Here is a 26173-nt window from a genome sequence, read left to right on the forward strand (position 1 = left end):
TCTCAAGTGTTTCCATATCTCTGGTTTAGACCACGAATACATGAAGAGTGAGTCTGTCGTATCTGTCATCTCTCCCATTTCCAAACCAAAAGCCATCTCTCTAATAGGAATCTGGCTGCTCCCCTTATATGCAAAAGCTTCTGCAGTTGGCTCCTATTTTAAACAGCCTTTTCTATCCCAGTTAAAGGATATTGTATGTATGTCTAAGGCAACTATTTAGTAAATCGGTACTAATGATTGTCAACTAATACTTTTATTTCCAAGATTCAATACTGTAATACCTTTAAATATTAGCTTTAGCAGATATTGCTAAACCCAGGCAGAATTTTTCACCCATCAGGTCTCAATAATAAGACCAATAGGAGATCACTCTTTAATTGGTACCCTGATATGGGCTCTTTAAAAAATTGATACTTAAAAAAGGATGCCAAGGTCTTACCTTGGGGGTAGTCAATGAGTTATTCACTGCATGGGGGTTCCATCTGGATGTCAAGATAATTACTGGTGAGTTTACTCCATTACCACACATACACACAGATGCTGGATGGATAGATAGATAGACAGATGACAGATAATAAATGAAGAATTGAGGAGAAATATATAGACTAAATTGTTGCTTTTCCCTAATCCTGAGCTCAAAACAATTAGCATCCTTCCTTTGCATATTATGCCCCAGCCAGTTTATAATTTTAGTGGGTTAGTAAGATTTTTCAAAATGTCAGTACTTTCAGAGCTTGATTTTATATCTAATTTGAAGGAACTACAAAGAAGAGCAGTATACAAGATATTGTAGAGAGATGTGAGGGGAGTAGATATGTTTTCTGTATTTGAAAAGCAGAACACTCATTGTCAGACAGGATGAATAGAAATATGTAAGTATATAAAAACACACACTGAAACACACAGCTAGTTTCAGCTATGCAAAGAATCAGACTTGAGGGCCGTACTGTTGCTGAGAGACCAGGCCCTGGAGCCATATGTCTGTGAAAGCTGTATAAAAATGATGGGTTTGTATAGAATTTTTAAGGCACAGAGGGAGGGCCTTGGCATGACAGAAAAGGGTAACAGGGCAGGTAGAACAAAGAAGACTACTATTTAAGCAGTGTCATTGGCAGTGTTCTGTGGCAATACAATCCCATCAAGAAAACTTTACAGATCAGGATTTAGGGACCTACATTTTAAAATGACTGAATATAAAATGAATTAGATTTTTAAAACTTAAATTTCAAAGGTACTATGGGATTCTCTTTTCTCTTCTCTGACAATTCTGCAGTGTTAGATACAAAAGAGACATAGTTCAAGAGATTTAAAGAGTATCCTATTACCTTGAAGATTAGGCTGATTTGCAATTGCCTTGCTGTTGTGTGTTCTTCTGCAGAAACTGGAGACCTCTGAATACTTTTCACTTCAGGGTACTTTTAAGTCTTTTCCTAAAGTAAAATGTGTTTGTCGTGTGTATTTGGCAGGAAGGACAGGAAAGTAGATAAAGCTTTTATTGTACCCGATACTCTGACGATTTGAATTTCATTCACCTATAATGAGATGGCTAAATTTACAATAATACCTGTACCATCATCTGATCAACAGGGCTCCGTGCTTGTGTAACCAGATGGCATAAATGTACATGCCAAAAAGTTAGCAGTCTTACTACATGTTAACAACGTTGAATTGATCAAATATCTGTTAAGATTATAGGTAAATGGATGCTCTGGTAAGAGATAGCTAGGCTGCCCAGAAGGTTTTCCAGCACTGCTCCACACTATTCTGAGCTCAGCTGTCTTTTTATCATTTTTCTTCTGTTTTTTCTTCTTTCTTTTTTAAAATCACCCATCAAGGGCACTTGAAAACAAGAATTATTATCAATCCAACTCTTTTTACTACATTGTTGCTATTCTATAAAGATCCGGAATCATTCTTCCAACTTCTTCCATGTAAAACCTTAAACAGATGTGTCTCCTCTGCGGGAAAAGGCACAAGACTTTTCAGTTTGGAAGCACCTTAAAAGCCAAGTGCTATGAAAAGAACAACTGGACAGATTCACTATCCAGCTTGGGTCCTTATGACTTGAATATCTTCTTCAATTCTATACTCAAGGTGTGGTGGTTCAATATTTAAACTCCATGTAATCTCACACTGAGTACACAAAAATAAAATGCTAGAAAAATCTCTAATACTTGAACCTATCATTTAGTTGAGGTTGCAGAGCAAGAAACTAACCTCAAATCTAAGGAAACTATAGAAAGCAAGAACTTACTGACCTGGGGTAGATGCTGCTGGACACATGTAATAAAAATTAGGATAAAATATTTAAAGGATTACTACATGCTGAGTACGGGCTAGCCAAGGAATATAGAATGCCTGGGGGCTGCAAACATAAGGGGAACTTGCACCCACTTGCCAGCCCTGTCTCTACAGACCTTGCCAAATGCTTACAGAAACACTGGTTAGAGTACTATACTAAGAAAGCCTCCCTTGAGATGCGGGAAGGGAACAGTCTGCTGGAAAAGCACAAAACTCCACCTGGATCCTTCTCTCCTATCTCTCCTAGAATCAAAGGGCTTAAAACTACTGAAGAAGGGAGATGTGGGAATCCTTGTTCCCCTTCCTTTAGAGCACTCCTGAAAACCCATTCTAGCTAAGAGATTGGAATAGGAAAAAACTCCCTACCCTTATGGTAGGGGCAGGAATAAGTGCTCGTCCCAGACCAATAAAGGTCTTCTCTGGCTGGATGAGACACATCATGAGATGACTTATGAGACTCCAATGACCAGGACACAATGCCTGTTAAACTAAATCTTAATAAGAACAACAGAAACATCACCACCACCACCACACACATACACACACTTACCATGATGCAACTAAAGATGAGTAGCAACGAATAGCAGTCCGTTTGGGGGAAAGGAGCAAGATCATGGAGGGAGACCCTCTCAAAGTAAGATTTAAAACAGAGTGGGGGAGCAGACATCAGGAAAACCTTCTGGCAAACCAGTCTCCACACTGAGCATAAGGTAATGCTAAAGGATTTTAAGTTGGTATTACCGCAAGGTAACCATAGCAAAACAAAATGCAGATGGAGCTCAACTCCTGACTTTAATTGACCCAACCTCCCTCTATACTAAAGTCCTATCAGAAAAGAAAAAAAAAAAGTTGTTGCATCATCTTCAAGCACAAAAATTAGTTATCTCAGTCTTTGATATCCCACACGAGATGTCCATGTACCAAGAAAAAGTTAAGAAGCATCCAAAAAAAGCAAAGAAGAAACAATGCATTGTCAAAAACAAAGCAATAAATATATCTCAATCTCAGATATGATACAGACGTTGGAAATAACACACTAGGAATTAAAAATAACTATGATTAATATATAAAAAGCTCTAGTGGAAAAGGCAGACAAACATGCAAATTCAGATAGTAATTTCAGTGGAGAAACTGAACCCATAACAAAAAAAAAATCAAATAAAAATGCTAGAAGTTAAAATAACACAATGAAGAATGGCTGCAGTGGGTTCAACATTAGATAAGACTTAGCAGAACACAAAATACATGAAATTTAAGATAAGTCAAGAGAAATTAACAAAATAAAACACAAAAAGAAAAATGAGTTAAAGAAAATGAACAGTGCATCCAAGAGCCATGGAACAATAGCAAATAATCCAACATATATGTAATTAAATTCCAGAAGAAGGAGAGAGAAGAGGAAAGGAAAAAAATGTAAAGAAACAATGGTTGAGAATCTTCCCAAATTAATAACAGATATCAAACTATAGATCCAAGAAGTTCAGAGATTATCAAGGAGGATAAATACAAAAACACAAAAGAAAATATCTACACATATATCAAAACTGTTGAAAACCAAAGACAGAAAGAGAAAGTTAAACACAGCCACAGGCAGTAACAAAAAATATATACAGAAAAACAAAGATAAGAACTATAGCAAACTTCTCATCAGAAACAATACAAAGAAAAAAAAAAAACTTGAGTGGCATCCTGAAGACACCGAAAGAAAAATTGTTAAGCCACAATTTTATACCCAGTGAAATTCCTGTCAAATAAAGAAGAAATAAAACTTTCTTCAGATGAGCAATCTCAGAGAAAATTCATGGCCAGCAAACCTGAACATACCAAATGTTAAGAAAGTTCTTCAGACAGGAGGCATATGGTACCAATCAGAAACTTGGATCTACAGAAACAAATGAAGAGCAGTAGAAATTGAACAAAGTGACAAAGACAGAGGAATCAAATAAAATGACAAAGACAGACAAAATGACAAGACAGAGGAATTCTCTCCTAAAGAAAGATCAAGAACAAATCATAGCCAGGGATTTGTTCAAAAGATATAAGCAATATAACTTGAACAAGAATTTAGAACAACAGTCATAAGAATACTACTAGCTGGGCTTGAAAAAAAGCATAGATGATACCAGAGAAACCCTTGCTGCAGAGATAAAAGACCTAAAAAGTAGTCAGGACAAAATAAAAAATGCTATAACAGAGATGTAAAACTGAGTGGGGTTAATCACAATGAGGATGAGAGAAGGGGAACCTATCTGATAACAAGATAAAATTATGGAAAACTTGAAGCTTAAAAGAAGAGGGGAAAAAAAGCTATTAGATCACAAATACAGACTTAGGAAACTCAGTGATTCCATAAAGTGCAATAATAACCATATCACAGGAGTCCCAGAAGAAGAGTGAGAAAAGAGGACAGAAGGTTTATTTGAACAAATTATAGCTGAGAACTTCCCTAATCTGGGGAAGTAAACGGGCATTCAAGTCCAAGAGGCACAGAAAACTCCCCTAAAAATCAGCAAAAACAGGCCAACAACAAAACAGAGTGAAAATTGCAAAATACAAAGATAAAGAGAGAATTTTGAAAGCAGTTAGGGACAAGAAGTTCTTAACCTACAAGGGTAGACACATAAGGTTAGTAGCATACCCGTCCACAGAAACTTGGCAGGCCAGAAAGGAGTTCTATGATATATTCATCGTGCTAATGGGGGGGGAGGAGGGAGGAATAACTCAACCAAGAATACTTTATCCAGCAAGGCTTTAATTCAGAATAGAGTGAGATATAGAGTCTACAAGACAAGGAAAAACTAAAGGAGTTTATGAATACCAAACCAGTTCTCCAAGAATTATTAAAGGGTACACTTTGAGTGGGAAAGAGACAGACCAAAAGCAACAAAGACTAGAAAGGAATAGAGGCAATCTACAGGAACAGTGACTTTACAGATAGTACAATGGCACTAAATTCATATCTATCAATAATAACTATAAATGTAAATGGACTAAATGCTCCAATCAAAAGACACTGGGTATCAGAATGGATTAAAAAAAAAAAAAAAGAGCCATCAATATGCTGCTTACATGAGACTTATTTTAGACCTAAAGACACCTCCAGATTGAAAGTGAGGGGGTGGGAAATGATTTATCATGCCAATGGACATCAAAAGAAAGCTGGAATAGCCATACTTATATCATACAAACTAGATTTTAAGCCAAAAACTATAATAAGAGATGAAGAAGGGCACTATATGATAATAAAGGGGTCTATCCTACAAGAACATCTAACAATTGTAAATATTTATGCCCCCAACATGAAAGAAGCCAAATATATAAACGAATGAGTAACAAACTTAAAGAAACTCATTAATAATAATACAATAATAGTAGAAGACTTTAACACTTCACTTACAACAATGAACAGATCATTTTAGTAGAAGATCAACAAGGAAACAATGGTTTTAAATGACAAAATGAACAATATGGACTTAATAGATATATTCAGAGCATTTCATCCTAAAGCATCAGAATACATATTCTTTGGAGTGCACATGGAACATTCTCCAGAATGGATCATATACTGGGTCACAAATCAGGGCTCAACCAGTAAAAAACAACTGACATCATCATGCATATTTTCAGACCACAACACTATGAAACTTGAAATCAACCACAAGAAAAATTTTAGGAAAACCACTAATACATGGAGATTAAAGAACATCCTACTGAAGAAGGAATGGGTTGATCAGGAAATTAAAGAAGAAATAAAAAATACACGGAAGCAACTGAAAATGAAAACACTACAGTCCAAAACTATTGGGATGTAGCAAAGGCAGTCATAAGAGGGAAATATATTGCAATACAGAACCTCCTCAAGAGGCAAGAAAAATCTCAAATACACAATCTAACCTTACACCTAAAGGAGCTGGAAAAAAGAACAGCAAACAAAGCCTAAAACCAGGAGAAGAAAGGAAATAATAATGATTACAGAAGAAATAAATGATATAGAAATAAGAAGAAAAAAATAGTAGAACAGAATCAATGAAACGAGGAGCTGGTTCTTTGAAAGAATTAACAAAATTGATAAACCCCTAGCCAGATTGATCAAAAAGAAACAAGAAAGGACGTGAATAAATAAAATCCTGAATCAAAGAGGAGAGATCACAACCAACACTGCAGAAATACAATTATGAGAAAATATTATGAGAAATTATATGCCAACAAATTAGGCAAACTGGAAGAAATGGACAAATTCCTAGAAATATATAAATTACCAAAAGTGAAATAGGAAAAAATAGAAAATTTAAACAGACCCATAACCAGCAAAGAAATTGAATCAGTAATCAAAAATCTCCCAACAAGAGTCTAGGGCTAAATGGCTTCCCAGGGGAATTCTACCAAACATTTAAAGAAGAGATAATAACTGTTCTTCTGAAACTATTCCAAAGAATAAAAAATGAGTATGAAAACTCCAAAACTCATTCTACAAGGCCAGCATTACTTTGATTCCAAAACCAGACAAAGACTCCACTAAAAATGAGAATTACAGACCAGAATCTCTGATGAACATGGGTACAAAAATTCTCAACAAGATACTAGCAAATAAAATCCAACAATACATTAAAAGAATTATTCACCATAGGGGCGCCTGGGTGGCTCAGTCGGTTGAGTGTCCGACTTCAACTCAGGTCATGATCTCTTAGTCTGTGAGTTCGAGCCCCACATTGGGCTCTGTGCTGACAGCTCGGAGCCTGGAGCCTGCTTCGGATTCTGTGTCTCCCTCTCTCTCTGCTCCTCCCCAACTCATGCTCTGTTTCTCTCTCTGTCAAAAATAAATAAGCATTAAAAAACTTTTAAAGAATTATACACCACAATCAAGTGGGATTTATTCCTAGGCTGTAGGGTTTGTTCAATATTCACAAATCAATCAACAAAATACACCACACCACATTAATAAAAGAAAGGATAAGAACCATTTCATCCTCTCAATAGATGCAGAAAAAGCATTTGACAAAATACAGCATCCTTTCTTGATAAAAACCGTATCAAGCAGGGATAGAAGGAACATACCTCAACATCATAAAGGTCATACATGAAAGACCCACAACTAATATCATCCTCAATGGGGAAAAACTGAGAGCTTTTCCCCTAAGGTCAGGAACATGACAGTGATGTCCACTCTTAACCACTGCTGTTCAACATAGTGCTGGAAATATTAGCCTTAGCAATCAGACAATGAAAAGAAATAAAAGACCTACAAACTGGCAAGGAAGAAGTCAAACTTTCACTCTTTGCAGATGACATGATACTCTATGTAGAAAACCCAGAGGGCTCCACCAAAAAATTACTAGAACTGATACATAAATTCAGCAAAGTCACAGGATATAAACCAATGTACAGAAATTGATTGCATTGTTACACACCAATAATGAAGCAGCAGAAAGAGAAATCAAGAAATTAATCCCATTTATAATTGCACCAACCAAAGATGGAAAATACCTATATGCTGAAAATTACAAAAAGCTTATGAAAGAAACTGAATAAGACACAAAGAAATGGAAAAACATTCCTTCCTCATGGATTGGAAGAACAAATATTGTTAAAATGTTGATATTACTCAAGGCAATCTATACATTCAGTGTTAATACCTATCAAAACAACACCAGCATTTTTCAAAGAGCTAGAATGAACAATTCTAAAATCTGTATGGAACCAGAGAAGATCCTGAATATCCAAAGTAATGTTAAAAAAGAAAAGTAAAGTGGGAGGCATCATAATTCCAGTCCTTAAGCTGTATTACAAAGCTGTAATCAAGAAAGTATAGTACTGGCACAAAACAGACACATATATCAATGGAACAGAATAGAGAACTCAGATTATGGACCAACAACTGTATGTTCAACTAACTAATCTTCAACAAAATGAGAAATAATACCTAATGGAAAAAAGACATTCTATTCAACTAATGGTATTGGGAAAACTAGACAGTGACATGCAGAATGAAACTGGACGACTTTCTTACACCATACACAAAAATAAATTCAAAATGGATGAAGACTTAAATGTGACACGAAAAAACATCAAAATCCTTTAGGAGAACACAGGCAGCATATCCCAACAAGAGAACTTGCCTTATAATGTGAAAACTAGATTACAATGTCACAATAAGAGAAAACTACAGACCAATATTATTGATGAATACAGATGCAAAAATATTCAACAAAATACTAGCAAATGTAAAAACTAGCAATATGTAAAAAAAAAAAAACAAAAAACTACACAATATGGCCAAGTAAGATTTATTCCAGGAATGCAAAGTTGGTTTAACATCCAAAAATCAGTGTAATACGTGAGACTAATTAATAAAATGAAGAACAAAACCATGTGATCACCACAATAGAGAGAGGAAAAACAATTGCTAAAACCCAACTACTCTCCAGAGAAAAAATGCTTAACAAACTAGGAATAAATGAAATTTTGTGAACCTTTTGAGGGACATCTATGGAAAACCCATAGCTAACATCATACTTAATAGTGAAAAACTGAATGCTTTCCCCCCTAAAATAAGAAACAATACAAAGGATACACGCTCTTACAACTTCTATCTAACATTGGAAGTTTTATCCAGGATGAACAGACAAGTAAAACAAACAAACAAAAAAACCAACTTTCAGATGTGAACAGAAGCAGCAAAGCCATCTCTGTTCTGCAAATCATATGACCTTGTATATAATCATGAAGAATCCACACACACACAAAAATAGGATTAATAAACAAGTTGAGCAAAATTGGAGAATACAAGATCAATATTAAAAAGTCATTTGGGGGGTGCCTGGATGGCAGAGACAGTTAAAAGTCCGACTTCAGCTCAGGTCATGATCTCACGGTTTGTGAGTTCAAGCCCCATATTGGGCTCTGTGCTGACAGCTCAGAGCCTGAAGCCTGCTTTGAATTCCATGTCTACCTTTCTCTCTGTCCCTCCTCCACTCACAGTCTGTCTCTGTCTTTCTCTCACTCACTCTCTCAAAAATAAATATTAAAAAAAATTTTTTAATCATTTGGAATTCTACACACTAGCAATGAACAATTCAAAAACAAAATTGAGTAAACAATTCCATTGACAATAGCATCACACACACAAAATAAGAATAGATTTAACAAAAGAAATTAAATACATATACTCTGAGAACTATAACACACTATTGAAAGAAGTAGAAGACATCTCATTTTTGTGGATTAGGAGACAATTAGTAAGATAGGAATATGTCCCTAATCGATCTACAGATTCAATATAATCTTTAGTCAAATCCCAAGTGGCTTTTTTGTAAAAAAAAAAAAAAAAAAAAAAAAAAAAATGTGTTTAAATTCATTTATTTTTGAATGGTGGCATGAGTGGGGGATGGGCAGAGAGGGAGACACAGAATCCAAAGCAGGCTCCAGGCTCTGAGCCAGACTGGGCTTGAACTCACAAACCATGAAATCATGACCTGAGTCAAAGTTGATGCTTAACCCACTGAGCCACCTATATGCCCCACAACTGGCTTTTTTGTAAAAATTGATGAGTTGATCTTAAACTTTATATAGAAAGTCAAGGGACCTGGAATAGCCAAAACAATCTTGGAGAAAAACCAACTTGAAAGTCCCAGATTTCAGAACGTACTACCAAGCTATAGGGATCAAGACTGTCATACTAGCTTCAAGACAGACATATAAGCCAAACAAAACAAAACCATATGTTTATGTGATCAACTGATTTTGGAAAACGGTGCTAAGACAATGTAATAGGAAAAGAACAATCTTTTCAACAAATGGTGCTAGGACAGCTGGATATCCACATAAAGGAAATTAATTTGGATCTCTATCTCGCACCATATACAAAAATTAACTTGAAATTGAGCATAGACCTAAATATATGAGCTAAAACTGTAAGACTCTTAGAAGAAAATGGAAATAAAACTTTGTGATCTTGGCTAAGGAAGCATTTCTTAAATACTGACAACAAAAACATGAACAACAAAGAAAAACTAAATAAATCAGAGTTCATCAAAATTAAAAACTCTTATATTTCAAATGACAGCATCAAAAAAATGATAACACAACCCAAAGAATTAGAGAAAATATTTGTAGATCATATATCTAATAAGGGATTTGTATTAAAATACAAAAAGAAATCTTACAACTCAGTAATGAAAATACAAACAACTCAATTGAAAAATAGGCAAAGGATCTGAATAGACATGTCTTTAAATATACACATATATGTATATGTAAATAACCAATAAATACATGAGAAAATACCCAGTATCATTAGCCACCAGGGAAAGTCAAATCAAAACTGCAACAATACCACCTCATACCCACTAAGATGCCTAAAATAATAAAATAAAAAAAAAAACAGATCATAACAAGTGTTACCAAGAATGTGGAGAAATTGTAACCCTCATACATTGCTGGTAGAATTAGAAAAGGGTACAGTCATTTTGGAGAACTGTTCCTCAAAAGGTTAAAGATATGGTTGCCCTAGAACCCAGCAATTCCACTCCAAGTTACATAACAAAGAAAAATGATAACATATGTCCATGAAATAACTTATACACAAATGTTCACAAACAGCATTATTCAAAATCATCACAAAGTTGAAACAATCCAAATGTTTATCAGTTAATAAACAGACAAACAAAATGTGGTATATCCATACAATGGAATACGATTCAGCCATTAAAGTGACTGATAAGTACTGCAACAGGAATAAATCTTAAAAAGACTATGCCATGAGAAGGAAGCCACACAGAAAATACCACGTAATGTATTCTTTCATTTACATGAAGTGTCCAGAATAGCTAATCCATAGAGACAAAAGTAGACTAGTTAACTGCCAGGAATTAGAGGGGGAAGGAGTGGGTAGTAACTAAAGAAACAGGGTTTCTTTTAGTGCAATACAAGTATTCTGCAAGCAAATATTGTATGGTGACACAATTCTGTGAATATACTAAAATTCCTTGAACTGCACACATTAAAAGGATGAATTTTATGATCTGAAAATTATATATCAATTAAAGTGTTTTAAAAAAAAATCCGAGGGGCGCCTGGGTGGCGCAGTCGGTTAAGCGTCCGACTTCAGCCAGGTCACGATCTCGCGGTCCGTGAGTTCGAGCCCCGCGTCAGGCTCTGGGCTGATGGCTCAGAGCCTGGAGCCTGCTTCCAATTCTGTGTCTCCCTCTCTCTCTCTACCCCTCCCCCGTTCATGCTCTCTCTCTCTGTCCCAAAAATAAATAAACGTTGAAAAAAAAAAAAATCAGAGTATCTCAGATATCAGAACCAAAATGATAACATTCGAAGGAAGAGGCTTACAGCTTAGGAGATGGGGGCATGACCCGTCTGTTGAATGTCTATCTTTCCAAAGCCTAACTATTTAAACCACGGAAATGGTACAGAATGGTAAGAGAGAAAACTATAAATGCAGGTTGAGGGCACTCAACACGTTTGACATTATTATCTTTTTGGTATAGAGCCCATGAAAAAGTTCTAGTGAGCATGTGACCTGACTTCATGAACATCATGAGGATAAATCATTAATAAAATAGACTGTCAAGCATACTACAACATGTTGGAAAGCAATATAAAGAAATGAAAATACATGTCCCTGGCTTTAAAATTCTTCAATAACAACAATGAGAAAAAGTGCAACCATAGTGAAAATTAAAAAAGAAAAAGGTTTCTTTTCAATAATATAAATCATAGAGAGGAGAGATCAGTAGAAATTGGAATGAACAACCTTTTGAAAACCACACAGAACACATGGAATTCAAACTAGGCCTTAAAAAGTGAATGGAATTTAGATAAACTGAGGAGAGGAATTAGCAGAGGTCAAGGAATTAGGAGGTCAAGTGCCTATCCCAAACTACAACAAATTTGGATATAGTCATGCACAAAGTCAATTTCTTTTTTTTTTATTTTTTTTATTTTAAAAAAAAAAATTTTTTTTTTCAACGTTTTTTTTTTTTATTTATTTTTGGGACAGAGAGAGACAGAGCATGAACGGGGGAGGGGCAGAGAGAGAGGGAGACACAGAATCGGAAACAGGCTCCAGGCTCCGAGCCATCAGCCCAGAGCCCGACACGGGGCTCGAACTCACGGACCGCGAGATCGTGACCTGGCTGGAGTCGGACGCTTAACCGATTGCGCCACCCAGGCGCCCCACAAAGTCAATTTCTTACCTCCAACCTTACCCCATTGAAAATGAGAAGGTCGCCAGAGTAATATTACTAAAACATCATTACTTGACTTTGGCATTTGGTAATTGTTGTCTCCATTATAAAGTTCACTTATAATCTGTAATCATATGTAATATGATTTCATATTAATCTGTAATATTTCATATTAATCTGTTCATAATCTGTAATCACTTATGATCTGTAATCATACCCAGCTCTTTAAAGACAGCCATCTTTTCAACTTCCAATTTTCATCTTTTAACTCCCCCCAACAAACCTTGCTCCCAGCCCATACCCCAGCCAACCCTCTTTCCACGAACACTCAAATAAAATACTCATCAAACTCCAAATATGATTTTCTTTCATATGCCTGTCACCGCCTTTATGTTCATTTTTACCCATCTAAAATACTCTGCCCATCAATGTGCTGCTTATTCTCTAATGCCAAGTTCAGTTAACACCTTAAGTCTTCCTGAGCCTCCCTCTATTTGCTCTTGCTCAGATAAGTAACAGGCCTCTCAAATCATTTCCTGCAAACTGCTTTGCTGTTTCTTCTTCACCTTTCTTCACTTTATCTCCAATACTTACTGTTGGAGTATCCAGCAGCTCAGATCTTTGACCTCTTCTCCCTTAGTAATATAAATAGCATGTTGGAAGATGACAAGAATGCAATTTGTTGCCTCAACTGCCTTCAGGTCCTTACTAAATGATGCACTATTTTAAAACTGCAATTCTAATGTGCAGCCTCAACACTCCATATTCAACCATGCTATTTATTTTTTTTCCATAACACGTATTGCTTTCTAACATACTATATGTTTGACCTATTTATGGTTCATTATCTGTCTTGCCCATGAGAATGTAATTTCATTTGGCAATTATACCTCAATAAAGCAAATAAAGAAAGGAAAGGAAGGAAGGAGAGGAGAGGAGAGGAGAGGAGAGGAGAGGAGAGGAGAGGAGAGGCGAGGAAAAGAAAGGAAAGGAAAGGAAAGGAAAGGAAAGGAAAGGAAAGGAAAGGAAAGGAAAGGAAAGGGGAGAGAGGGAGGAGGGGGAGGAAGAAGGAAAGAAGGAAGGAAGGAAGGAAGGAAGGAAGGAAGGAAGGAAGGAAGGAAGGAAAAGAGAGAAAGAAAAAAACAGAGAAAGGCAGGCAAGAAGGAAGGATAGAAAGAAGAAGGAAAGGAAGGAAGGGAGAGAGGAAAGGAGGAAGTTTCCAAAAGGGTAGGGGTTTTGCCTGTTTTGTTGACTATTGTATCCCTAGCATTAAAATATTGCCTGGCACATAGAAAATACTCAATGATTTTATGTTACAAAGCACATATGTTATAAAAGTCGATTTCCTAATGTGAGTTGAACTCACTCTCTTGGGATACAATAGGAAAGTATACATCATTTTCATCAACATTTCACTTTAATGCGTCCTCATATTCCTAACTTCCATGTTTTCCCAGGAGAGAAACAAAATGTTATTCTGTATTTCAGTTGATAACTTTTATATTTTCAATGTGGGTAACTCGCAAATAAAGGAAATTTAACTTAATACCTTCATTTTCTCATTATGTAATTGACTTTACACCAATAATGCAAAGAATAATTTGATATAAGGTTAATAAATTTATAATTTATGTAAATTGTATTTATACACTGCCACTAAGTTGATCACAGAAAATCCTACAGAACTAAGAAACCAAAGGAACAATAGCCAGATAGATACCTGACAGAGTTAATGGTGAGTTAGATTCAGCCCCATAAATAACAACTAAGGACAAGATAGTTGGCTAATGGAACCAAAGCATTACCTTTACTACTACTGAAAGCTTGAGTGAAGGTACAGGGCAACAACGGACTTCCTAACTGTGAACTGCAGGCTTGGGCAGACTAACCCCACACAGTTACCAGCAGCACTGGATAACCGGCCAGACTTCAATATTCAAGAGCCTCCCAGTGAAAGACACTCTACCTGGCAAAGCCTGGAGGAGCAAGCCTCCCTCCGCACACCCTCGGGAGCCAGCACTCTCAAGATGAAAATGGAGCAGAACAGGGCATGTCCGGTTCCTCCCCTCCCTCAAATCCACCAATAAAATGAATTCCTTCCTTCTTTCTGGGGGAGGAGCCAATGAGGAGGGCGGGTACAGAATAACGGAAGTATTAAGAAGAAACGCTTCCTCTGAGAAATTAGAGGACCGGGATGTAAGGATTCCTCCCCACAAGAGTCCTAAGCCTTACTTCTGGTAATATCAGCGCTGCCTTTACCGAGAGTATCTGGCGGAAGATGGGGCCTCTGGCCCGATCTTTCCGATCACAGTAGCAGGCACTACGGAAGCCTCCAGTTTCCACTCTAGGCAACATTTCAGGATGAAGGGAGAAAGGTTGCTCTCATTTTCTCTCACCCCTCCTTTGGTGTACCAGGAGGGGTAGGTACATACATTTTGGACTCTTTAGGCACCAAGGTAAAATCAACTGACCCTTCTCAGTGGAAATAAGGTAACTCCCAATATCCAAAAAGCAACTGTTAATTTTCATATTTATTGCAGTAATGTACAAAGAGTTTAAAGTCTTGAAATGGAAACGACTCCCTGTTTGCAACGTATCCTGCTACCAAAAACAGTCACTTACAACATTGGCGCTCCATTTCTAATATGTTATGTATTGATTTATCACTTTAGACATTAGTTCTTAACTTCCTCATATGTGGAGACACTGGCAGTCTTACCCTGCTTTTTCTTTCCCCATCCCACAAAATAAAAAAATATCAAAAACTTTTTATTAAGTCAGTATTTAGTATCTCCATTAATGTTTTCGGCAGACCACGTGCTATTACCTTTTTTAACCAAATTTCATTTGCCTACAGTGTGTATACACCTTAGAAACAAAATCAAATTTCATTTTCTCCTAGAGTTAACAATTTCTTTTTTTTAAACACTTTTAGGTTTTCTTTATTACCCATTGCTAATTTTTCCCACCGCTTCCAACAGCTGTTATTTCACTTGTCCACATGCTTGCGCCTCTTTTTTTCAAGATACCTATCAGGTCTTATTTTTCTTTTAGCTAATTATCCAGGTCTCTTGAAAGTCACTTTCAATCTGGAGAGTCACAGCCTTCATTCATGGACATGTTCTTGTATTATTTTGTTATGAATTTTTCTTCCCCTTTTCTTTTACTTTCATATACTTTCGTTTGGGATCATTATTATTTAAACATTAAAACTACTGTGTACCAAAAACCATACAACCTAGGAATAAACCTAACAAAAGAGGTGAAATATCTGGACACTGAAAACTATAGAAAGCTTATGAAAGAAATTGAAGAAGACACACACACACACACACAAGGAAAAATATTCCATGCTCATGGATTGGAAGAACAAATATTATTAAAATGTTGATACTATGCAAAGCAATCTACACATTCAATGCAATCTCTATCAAAATAACACTAGCATTCTTCACAGACCTAGAACAATCAATCCTAAAATTTGTGTGGAACCAGAAAAGACCCCAAATAGCCAAAGCAATCTTGAAAAAGAAAACAAAAGATGGAGGCATCACAATCCCAGACTTAAGATGTATTACAAAGCTGTAATCATCACAACAGTGTGGTATTGGCACAAAACCAGACACTCAGATCAATGGAACAGAATAGAGAACCCAGAAATGGACCCACAAATACATGTGGCCAACTAATCTTTGACAAAGCAGGAAAGAATATCCAATGGAATAAAGACAGTCTCTTCAGCAAGTGGTGCTGGGAAAACTGGACAGCAACATGCAGAAAAATGAACCTGGACCACTTTCTTACATCATACAAAAATAAACTCAAATGGATGAAAAACCTAAGTGTAAGACAGGAAGCCATCAAAATCCCAGAGGAGAAAGCAGACAAAAACCTATTTGACCTCAGCCACAGCAACTTCTTACTCCGTATGTCTCCAGAGGCAAGGGAAACAAAAGCAAAAATGAACTATTGGGACCTCATCAAAATAAAAGCTTCTGCACACCAAAGGAAACAATCAGCAAAACAAAGGAATGGTAGAAGATATTTGCAAATGACATATCAGATAAAGGGTTAGTATCCAAAATCTATGAAGAACTTATCAAACTCAACACCCAAAAAACAAATAATCCACTGAAGAAATGGGCAAAAGACATGAACAGACACTTCTCCAAAGAAGACATCCAGATGGCTAAAAGACACATGAAAAAATGCTCAACATCAGTCATCATCAGGCAAACACAAATTAAAACCACAATGAGATATTATCTCACACCAGTCAGAATGGCTAACGTTAACAACTCAAGCAACAACAGATGTTGACGAGGATGTGGAGAAAGAGGATCTCTTTTGCACTGCTGGTGGGAATGCAAACTGATGCAGCCACTCTGGAAAACAGTATGGAAGTTCCTCAAAAAATTAAAAATAGAACTACCCTATGACCCAGCAATTGCACTACTAGGTATTTATCCAAGGGATACAGGTGCGCTGTTTCAAAGGGGCGCATGGACCCCAATATTTACAGTAGTGCTATCAACAAGAGCCAAAGTATGGAAAGAGCCCAAATGTCCATCAATGGATGAATGGATAGAGAAGTGGTATATATATATACAATGGAGTATTGCTTGGCAATCAAAAAGAATGAAATCTTGCCCTTTGCAACTATGTGGATGGAACTAGAGGGTATTATGCTAAACAAAATTAGTTAGAGAAAGACAGATATCACATGACTTCACTCATATGAGGACTTTCAGACACAAAAACGATAAACACAGGGAAGGGAAGCAAAAATAATATAAAAACAAGGAGGGGGACGAAACATAGGAGAGTTAAATGCAGAGCACCAACTGAGAGTTGCTGGAGGAGTTGTGGGTGGGGGATGAGCTAAATGGGTCAGGGATAATAAGGAAGACATTTGTTGGGATGTATAGAGTACCTTATGTAGAGTACCTTATGTATAGTACCTTTCATTTCCTCTGGAGGTGGCATCAGGGTGGGCATATGCTGCATGGGGTAAGGGGGGTACCTAGATGACTGTCTAATCCTAATTTGTATCTTAACCCAATTCATTAGTTTTTAGTCTCCATTACTCCTCATCACTCAGGCTATATAACAAAATACCATAGACTGAGTGGCTTATTAACAGCAGAAATGTATTGCTCACAGTTCCGGAGGCTGGGCACCAGCATGAGTTCTGGAGGCCGAGTACCAGCATGGTTGGATTCTGGTAACAGTCCTCTTCCAGATTGCAGGATGCAGGTTGCAGACTTCTCATTGTATCCTCACATGGTGGAAGAGACGAAGGAGTTTTCTAGGGCCTTTTTCATAAGGGCACTAATCCCATTCATTACAGTTTCACCCTCATGATTTGATCACCTCCCAGAGGCCCTGCCTCCTAATACCATGACCTTGGGGGTTAGGATTTCAACAGATGAATTTGGGGAGTGGGGACACAGACATTCAGACCATAATACCCCTCCTCTGATTGTTACCTCTAATGCCTGAGCCTTTCCACTGTTTGACAAATGAATAGGTTTGCACTTTGTTACCTCCCTTTGCTTGCTTTTAAGATTCATCCTCCCCTACACTATTAAATGTTTCTTCCATGCACTTGCTATATTTCCCCAATTTTTATCTTTCTAGTCCACTGCTGTCTTCTCTCCCATTCTCATTATCTTGTATTGTATAAATCATTACCTTTTTTATTCCTTCCTGTAATTTTGCTGGAAATTTGGGAGAAAGTGGAGAGATGAACACATTTGTTCAATCAGCCATGTTTACCTGACAGGTTTCAGTGAATTTTAAAGTGCATCTACAATGCTAGTCATAGGGGAGTATATCAAGCAGTAAAGGATTTGGTGTCTGCCCTAAAAATTGTAAGAATTCAATTGCATTTTGAGGTAATAGTTCAGCAATAGCCACAAGGCAGTAAAAATTAATGGTATAGACAAGAAGTAATGTGGTCATTTAGATGAAGGATTAAGTGATATGTGACCTTGATCTTGATCAACAGAATACCCTTCTCCTGAGTATTTAAGAAGAAGAGAGATTGTGTCACAGGCTAAGGGAACTTAAGAGCTACATGTCTTAAAGATTATACCAAGTTGTGATGGAATAAGAAGTCCAAATTCCAGTACATGTTTTACACTGATGGTGAAAGTCTATTTGCTCTGTTGATCTACTCCTAAAGTTCCTTCTCCTACTCATCAGCATACATAACTCCTGAAATGCTCTAATTGATTTACTGTAATAACTGGTTTACATTTTTCATGCAGACAGCATCTGAAATTATAATAATTTTAGCTAGTCCCTGCCTAGTATTCTTATCTGAAATGTTCTGTTAACACTTGCTCATTCCGCTCTACAGTGTCTTATATTTTCCTTAATCTTCTGTATACAAAATAACATAATAGGTGTATTTCTGATGGCTTTCTCCCCATTCTCCCAAAATCCCAATAAAAATCACATAAACCTATTGAATTGGTACGTATGGATACCTGTGTTTCCCTAAACCAGGAAAGATATGCTTGTAGCTGTATTTGAGGAGGTAAAAAAAAAAAAAAAAAAAGCCAGGAGATGCTATAGTTTGATTTTACAAAATAAAAGCATGAACAATCTTTGTAATAGTTTCGATTTTTGAAGTTTTAGGACTTTACAAAAACTTCCAGAATTTCAATAACAGCTTTCTAATATTTTATAGTCCTGCCAAGTTAAACAGCATCAGTTGTGAGATTTATCTGCAAGAGCACATGACTAATGACCTTTAAGGCAACTCGCCTCGTATGTCAACTAGAAAAAAACATGAGCTATAACTATTGAGATTAGTTGCTTTTCTTATTTTGCCCACTTATGTAACTCAATATGTGGCATAATAGATGTAACATAAGTGCATGGAGGTGTTTTTAAGGACAGTTTTTCTCCAAAAAATGTCATTTTTGAAACTAATTATTAAGAAATTTCCAGTTTTTGGCATTTTAATCTAAAATATGTCAGTGTTTCTCAAAGTAATTGGGTCGAATTTTTCTACAAATGTGTATATTGGCTTATGTTAATCTTGGCTGAACAAACTGTTACCGTGAGATTGCACTTAAAACAACTGGTGGGATTTGTGAAAAATACATTTCAACCACTAATAATTTGCCTTAATATTACACATTTCTTCAAGCAACTCCAACGAATTTATAAGACATTTGTTTTTGTTCTAAATGTCTTATGATATTTTACAAATGCCAGACATTCCTTTTATTACAGAGAATTTTTACTCTTCCCATAAGGAATGATTATCGATAAAATGTTACAGATAAGAAAACAGAAATATATATGGAGGTTTTATTCGCCATTCAGAAGGCTTTGTTCTAAAACAGCTAGCAACAATACTGACATTAAGTTCTGTGTTTATGATCCATGGTTATCACCAAAAGTAGTCTAGTGTCGAGGTTAACCACAGTCTACAGCATGAAAACAGAAAGAGTCTGGTATCCAGGTCGTTTACTTTCAGACTCTAGTCACATGGGCCTGAGGTTAAATACTGGTCTGCTACCTCTAAGCAGTTCTACCGGAGGCAAATTCCTTCACTTCTTCATTTGTTGACAGAAGTAAAGGCACCAGATCATGGCAAGTAACAAATGCAGACTATTACTAACTTCTACAACCGAAGTAGCAGTCAGTGGGTCAGGACTTGCTAGTCCCTGGTCAAAAAGCCAGGAACCTGCCTGTCTTTAAGAGGTACATTTAGGTGAAGAGACATTTTGACAGACTTCTTCAGGAGAAATCTAGCCAGTATTTTGGAATTGTGTCTGATAGGTTATCTTGTTTTCTTTTATTCTGTATATTAAAAAATGGCGTCTTTGGCCCTCCCCCTCCAGGGCGCCGCCCGGGGTCGTTCATTCCGTGCCAGGCCTGCCAAACACCTGGGTTCTCCTTCAGCTGTTCGCCAACGGGGCCAGCATGTTGGGTCCTGCCGCGGAGACCATCTAGTCCTCCATCTAGGTCTGCCCCATCACGCGGCCGGATGGTGTCAGTGTGGCTGGCAGTGTCCACAGTGGAACCATCCTGAAGGTGAGGGAGGAGGCAGGGGCCATCGTCAGCATCCGGGACTGTAACAGCCGCGTGGCCGCCCTGGCCCGGATGGAGCGCACCGACTTCCTGTCGCCCTTGTGCATCCGCGAGGTGGTGCACTTCTGTGCAGGTATCACCTCCACCCCCAAGCATTCCATGAAAGTCCAGGTCAACGTGATGTCTGAAAACATCCTCACAGGTACTAAAAAGCTGACCAACAAGGCCACCCTGCGGTACGTGCCCCTGTCACTGAAGAACGTGGGCAAGGTCCTGGAGGTCCTGGAGGTGCCTCCAGTCATGTATCCCCGACTGGAGCAGGAGTAGGAGGGCCGGAAGCGGTACAAGACCCAGAAGCTGGAGCGCACGCAGACCAAGTAGAGGAAGGGAGATGTCGTCCAGCCTGTCCTGAACCCAGAGCCGGACACGGTCAGCTACAGCCAGTCCAGCTTGATCCACCCGGTGGGGCCTTCCAACTGCACCCTGCACGGCTTTGTGCATGGAGATGTCACCATGAAGCTCGTGGACGAGATGGCCAGGATTGTGGCCACACATCACTGCAAGACCAACATAGTCACTGCGTCTGTGGACGCCATTAACTTACACGACAAGCTCAGAAAAGAGTGCATCATTACCATCTCTGGGCACATGACATTCATGAGCAACAGGTCCGTGAAAATCGAGGTGTTGGTGGACGCCAACCCCGTGGTGGACAACTCGCAGAAGCACTACCGGGCTGCCAGTGCCTTCTTCCCCTACGTGTGCCTGAGCCAGGAGAACAAGTCACTGCTGGTACCCCAGCTCGTGCCCGAGACCAGGGACGAGAAGAAGCATTTTGAGCAAGGCAAAGGGCAGTACCTGCAGATGAAGGCAAAACGACAGGGCCCGGCAGAGCTCCAGCCCTAGGCGCCCGGTCCCAAGTCGGGTCTGCGGTGGCCCCAGTGTCTAGTCACTTCAAATTTACCCCCTTGGCTAAAAACCCAGTCCACATTGTGAGCTAGTGTTGTGTGAAGCGTTCGTCTGGCAGTGTTAACCTGTGCTCTCTCCTGAAAACCTGCACACCAAAGCTTCATTTATACCACTCCAGTGTCGTCCCTCCCGCCGGAGAGACTCCCGAGGGAATGCTTGCGTGCATGCTGCACGATGTGTACAGAATCCAGCGTCACTAATAAACCTGCTGTTTGGCTGGGGGGAACAAATGGCTGTTTGCATTGTTATTAAAAATACGGAGCTAATAATAAATCATAACAAACCTTCAAACTTGTTTTACTTCAAGTAACAAGTTTTCTGCCTTTCTGAGGATGCGCATCATGTAAAAAATGTTAAGCATTTTGGACATGATATACCTCTATGATAGCATTTTTAAGCCATATTATGTACTTTCGTGCCTTCTTAAATAGAGCACATGAAATATAATTTAAAATCTTTTTGGAGGTTGCATTTGGCTCGCACTCTTACACCCACTGCAGTACATTTAACTCCACAGAGACAGCAATGGGGCAAGTGAGAGCCAGACCAGCATTAGGTGACCCTGTGCCTCCCTAAGGAAAATAATTTAACATGGGCAAAGGAGATCCTAAGAAGCCAACAGGAAAAATGTCATCATATGCATTCTTTGTGCAAACTTGCCTAGAGGAGCACAAGAAGAAGCACCCAGATGCTCCAGTCGGCTTCTGGGAATTTTTTGAGAAGTGCTCAGAGAGGTGCAAGACCATGTCTGCTAAAGAGAAAGGAAAATTTGAAGACATGGCAAAGGCGGACAAGGCCCATTATGAAAGAGAAATGAAAACTTATATCCCCCCTAAAGGGGAAACAAAAAAGAAGTTTAAGGATCCCATTGCCCCCGAGAGATTTCCTTCAGCCTTTTTCTTGTTTTGTTCTGAGTATTGCCCTCAAATCAAAGGAGAACACTCTGGCCTATCCATTGGTAATGTTGCAAAGAAACTGGGAGAGATGTGGAATAACTCTGCCGCAGATGATGAGCAGCCTTATGAAAAGAAGGCTAAGGATATTGCTGCATACTGAGCTAAAGAAAAGCCTGATGCGGCTACAAAGAGAGTCGTCAAGCCAAAAAAAAGCAAAAAAAAAAGAAGGAAAAGGAGGAGGACCAGGAAGATGAAGACGATGATGGTGAATAAGTTGGTTCTAGAACAGTTTTTTTCCTTGTCTATAAAGCATTTAACCCCCCTGTGCACAGCTCCTTTTAAAGAAAAAAAAATTAAAATGTAAGGCTATGTAAGATTTGTTTTTAAGTTGTACCGTGTCTTTTTTTTTTTTTTTTTTTTGTATAGCTAACACACTGTGGAATGTGTCTTTAGATAGCCCTGTCCTGGTAGTATTGTCAAAAGTCACTAACCTTGCCCGGTACAGTATGCAGGTTGTAAATTGGCATGGAAATTTAAAGCAGGTTCTTGTTAGTGCACAGCACAAATTAGTTATATATGGGGATGGTAGTTTTTTCATCTTCAGTTGTCTCTGATGCAGCTTATGTGAAATAATTATTGTTCTGTTAACTGAATACTACTCTGTAATGGCAAAAAAAAAAAAGTTGCAGCTGTTTTGTTGACATTCTGAATGCTTCTAAGTAAATACAATTTTTAATTAAAAAATAAAATAAAATATTTTTAATGATCTATGGTCCTCTTTGTGAGTAATGGATCATGCTCTATTCATTCTTTCAATAAGCATTTATTGAGTACCTCGATGAGAGGAAAACTCCTTTTCTTGATGAACTTACACTATGATATGAGAGATAGACAAGAGAATTAAAACTTATAAAGCACCTTTATAATAACTATGCTATAGTTATAGATAGCCACAAGGTATTGTAAAAGCTCAGAAATGGAGCACCTAATTCAAAGCCAGCATGTGTGCTTTGGGAGAGGGGATGGGAGAAGTTTCCCCAAAACAGGTGATTTCTAAAGATAAAGAGAAGTTAGCCAGCTAGAGAAAAGGGAAGAGCATGGAGAATTTTAAGAACTCAAAGAAGTTGTTTTGTCACTACACTGGGTTAAGGTGGCAGAACTGTAAGACATTTAATGATGGAGAGGTAGACATAAACCAGATAATAAGAATTTTGAATGCCAAGATTAAGAGTTTGACATTTATTATGAAGGTTATTTGGAGCCATTGGAGATTTTAAGTTTAAGTGGCTATGTAATTAGCAGAGAAAATAGACATGAGGACAAGAAATATTGGGGCACCTGGGTGGCTCAGTCAGTTAGGCGCCTGACTTTGGCCCAGGTCATGATCTCATGGTTCGAGAGTTCAAGCCCCACATCAGGATGTCTGCTGTCAATGCAGGGCCTGCTTCATATCCTTTATCATCTTGCTCTCTTCCCCTCCCTTGCTTATTCTCTCTCTCTCTCTCTCTCTCTCTCTCTCTCTTTATCTTTATCTCTATCTTTATCTCTCAAAAATAAACATTAAAAAAAGAAATATTACCACAGGTATAGATGGACATGTCATAGCTTAAAAGCAAATCAATTTGTTAAAAAAAAAAACACACAACAGTCATTAATGTGTATGCACCTATTAACATAGGTTCAAAATACACAAAGCAAAAACTGAATGAAATAGAAATAGAGAATGAGATCCTTAAAATTTCTCCCTAAGTCTTTGATAGAACAAATAGTTGGAAAGAAAATAAGCATGTGCAAGATTTAAACAGTAGTTACCAACTTAAATTAATTGATTTTATAAAACACTGCATCCAACAATGGGAAAATATACATTCTTTACAAATCCACATAGAAAGTTCACCAAGACAGAGCATATGCTGGACCTGTAGCCTGCTAGTTTTCGAGGATGCTGGCAGAAGACCTAACACTCCAGGATCAGTGATAAAGGACCTTATTACTCATGGCAATAGTTATAGCCAGATTATCAGCATTAGTGTCAGTTCACTGAGCACCAGTTCCCACAGAATGACACAAAAAGTGTCAGATGATAACTGAACACACAGTAGAGTCCAGTACAGAAGAGGAATCCCGACTTTAGGGAACCCAAATATTTTAATATTAGACAGTGAGCCTGCCTGACCTTTGCCTACGAGGGAAACATGATCTTCATTATATTTATAATAATAGGCAATAAACAAGCCTTCCTTTATTCTGGAGGGAGACATTATTTCTGTTTTTTAAGACTATTTTCTATATAAATATCTTTGAAAAAGTAATCCAGAGCAAAGATCATTAGTACCTCTGCTCACAAGACATGAGACTTTACAAGAGATCTACAGAGATGTGTTTTTTAACAATAGTATTGGCATAAAGAAAGGCAAATAAATTAATGTAATAGAATATGCCATCAATAAAGAGATACACACGTTTGAGCAACTGCTTTCCATAAAGGTACCAAACAATTCAGTGGGGGCAGAAAAGTCTTCCAACAGATCTGGGTAACTATATGAAAAAAATAAATGGACCTTTTCGCCTATGTCACACAATACACAATGATTAATTGGAGATGGATTTCTGACCTAAATGTAAAAGCTAAACTTCCAATGAAAATATATGAGAAATTCTTCATGACTATCAAGTAAGCAACAATTTCTCAGGACACAGAAAGCACCAGCCATACAAGAAATTTTGGTGATTGGACTTCATAATTAAAACCTTCTGTTCATCCAAAGACACTATTTAAGAAAATGATTAAGCAGAACATAGATTGAGAAAATATTTTCAACAAATATATCTGATAAAGGACTTGTATGAACAGAAAAGCTAGGTTGCACATAGATAAGGAAATTTGAGAGGGGTACATTGGAAGGACAAGGGGCAAGAGAGAAGAGAGTACTGTATGAATGCTTGAAGCTTTGAGTCACCAGGTGTAGACTGGATAGGAGAAAAAAGCAAGAAAGTAGACTTTAGATAATAGAAGACAATTAAGCAGTTATTGGGCTAAAGTTTTTGGACTCTATTTGTAAAAGCAAATATAGATGCAAGAAGAAAAAGAAGTAGAGGAAAAGAAGACAATAACAAAACAAAGCACACCTTAGAATTTAACATCTCAGATATACAGCAGATCTGGGAAACAATGAGATGATATAGATCCACTACCAAGGCACAAGTCAGCCCCTGACAAGGGGCTGCTGAAAAGTAGCAAAGTAATAATGAGGTAGGAATATTGAATGGACGATGTCAAGCACTGACAAAGAACCAACGAGCCAGGTACCAAAGCTTTCTATGATTGTGGAATCATCAGAAATTCAGCAGTTGAGGATTACTAGAGAAGAATGAGGGTAGGTAGTTGGTAATAGCAATAATGGACACTTATTATATAGTATGCATAGTTAGGCATTTTCATATTCAGTTTTCACAATACCCCTATGATAGTATTCCCTCATCCTCATTCACAGATGATCAAAATCATTCACAGATGATTAAACTGAAATCACAGAACCTAAGTAATTCATCCCAGGTTATAGAATTTGTCAATGGCAGGGCTGGATTCAAAACTGTGTCTCTTTGACTACAGAGTTAGTGTCCTTTATACCATATCATGCTAATAGCTAGATAGCCAAGGCTGTAAGTGAGAAGGAATGTGAAGGAGTGGTGGTGCTGGTTATAAGGAGTTTAGACGGTCAAAAATGTGGACAATCCACTTCTAACCCATAGGAGACCAGA

General features: G+C 37.7%; 2 protein-coding genes and 1 pseudogene across 4 annotated transcripts in view; 2 read left to right on the forward strand and 1 right to left on the reverse strand.

The window, feature by feature from the left end:
- The window catches only part of LOC102900940, a 61739-nt gene extending 47060 nt beyond the window's left edge, over positions 1-14679 (reverse strand). The window contains exons 1-2 of one of the 3 annotated variants that reach the window (XM_045036912.1): positions 1326-2169; positions 440-540 (exon numbers count right to left, since the gene is read on the reverse strand). The gene's annotated coding sequence lies outside the window, so the exon portion shown is untranslated. Of the gene's footprint in view, positions 1-439; positions 2170-14460 lie in introns of those variants that run through there. The other 2 variants (XM_019839684.3, XM_045036911.1) reach the window with 2 other exon arrangements.
- Positions 14680-20423: 5744 nt separating this feature from the next.
- On the forward strand, positions 20424-21452 carry LOC101094368 (annotated as a pseudogene).
- Positions 21453-22105: 653 nt separating this feature from the next.
- On the forward strand, positions 22106-22725 carry LOC101094618 (high mobility group protein B1-like). Its single transcript, XM_045036439.1, has one exon. The coding sequence runs from the start codon at positions 22107-22109 to the stop codon at positions 22569-22571; it is 465 nt and encodes a 154-aa protein (XP_044892374.1). The 5' UTR covers position 22106; the 3' UTR covers positions 22572-22725.
- Positions 22726-26173: the final 3448 nt, after the last annotated feature.

This window comes from Felis catus, chromosome C2 (assembly GCF_018350175.1).
Source record: "Felis catus isolate Fca126 chromosome C2, F.catus_Fca126_mat1.0, whole genome shotgun sequence".
NCBI lineage: Eukaryota > Metazoa > Chordata > Mammalia > Carnivora > Felidae > Felis > Felis catus.

Coding starts and splice junctions, on each gene's coding strand:
- LOC101094618 (XM_045036439.1), top strand. CDS start 22,107: ATGGGCAAAGGAGATCCTAAGAAGCCAACAGGAAAAATGTCATCATAT.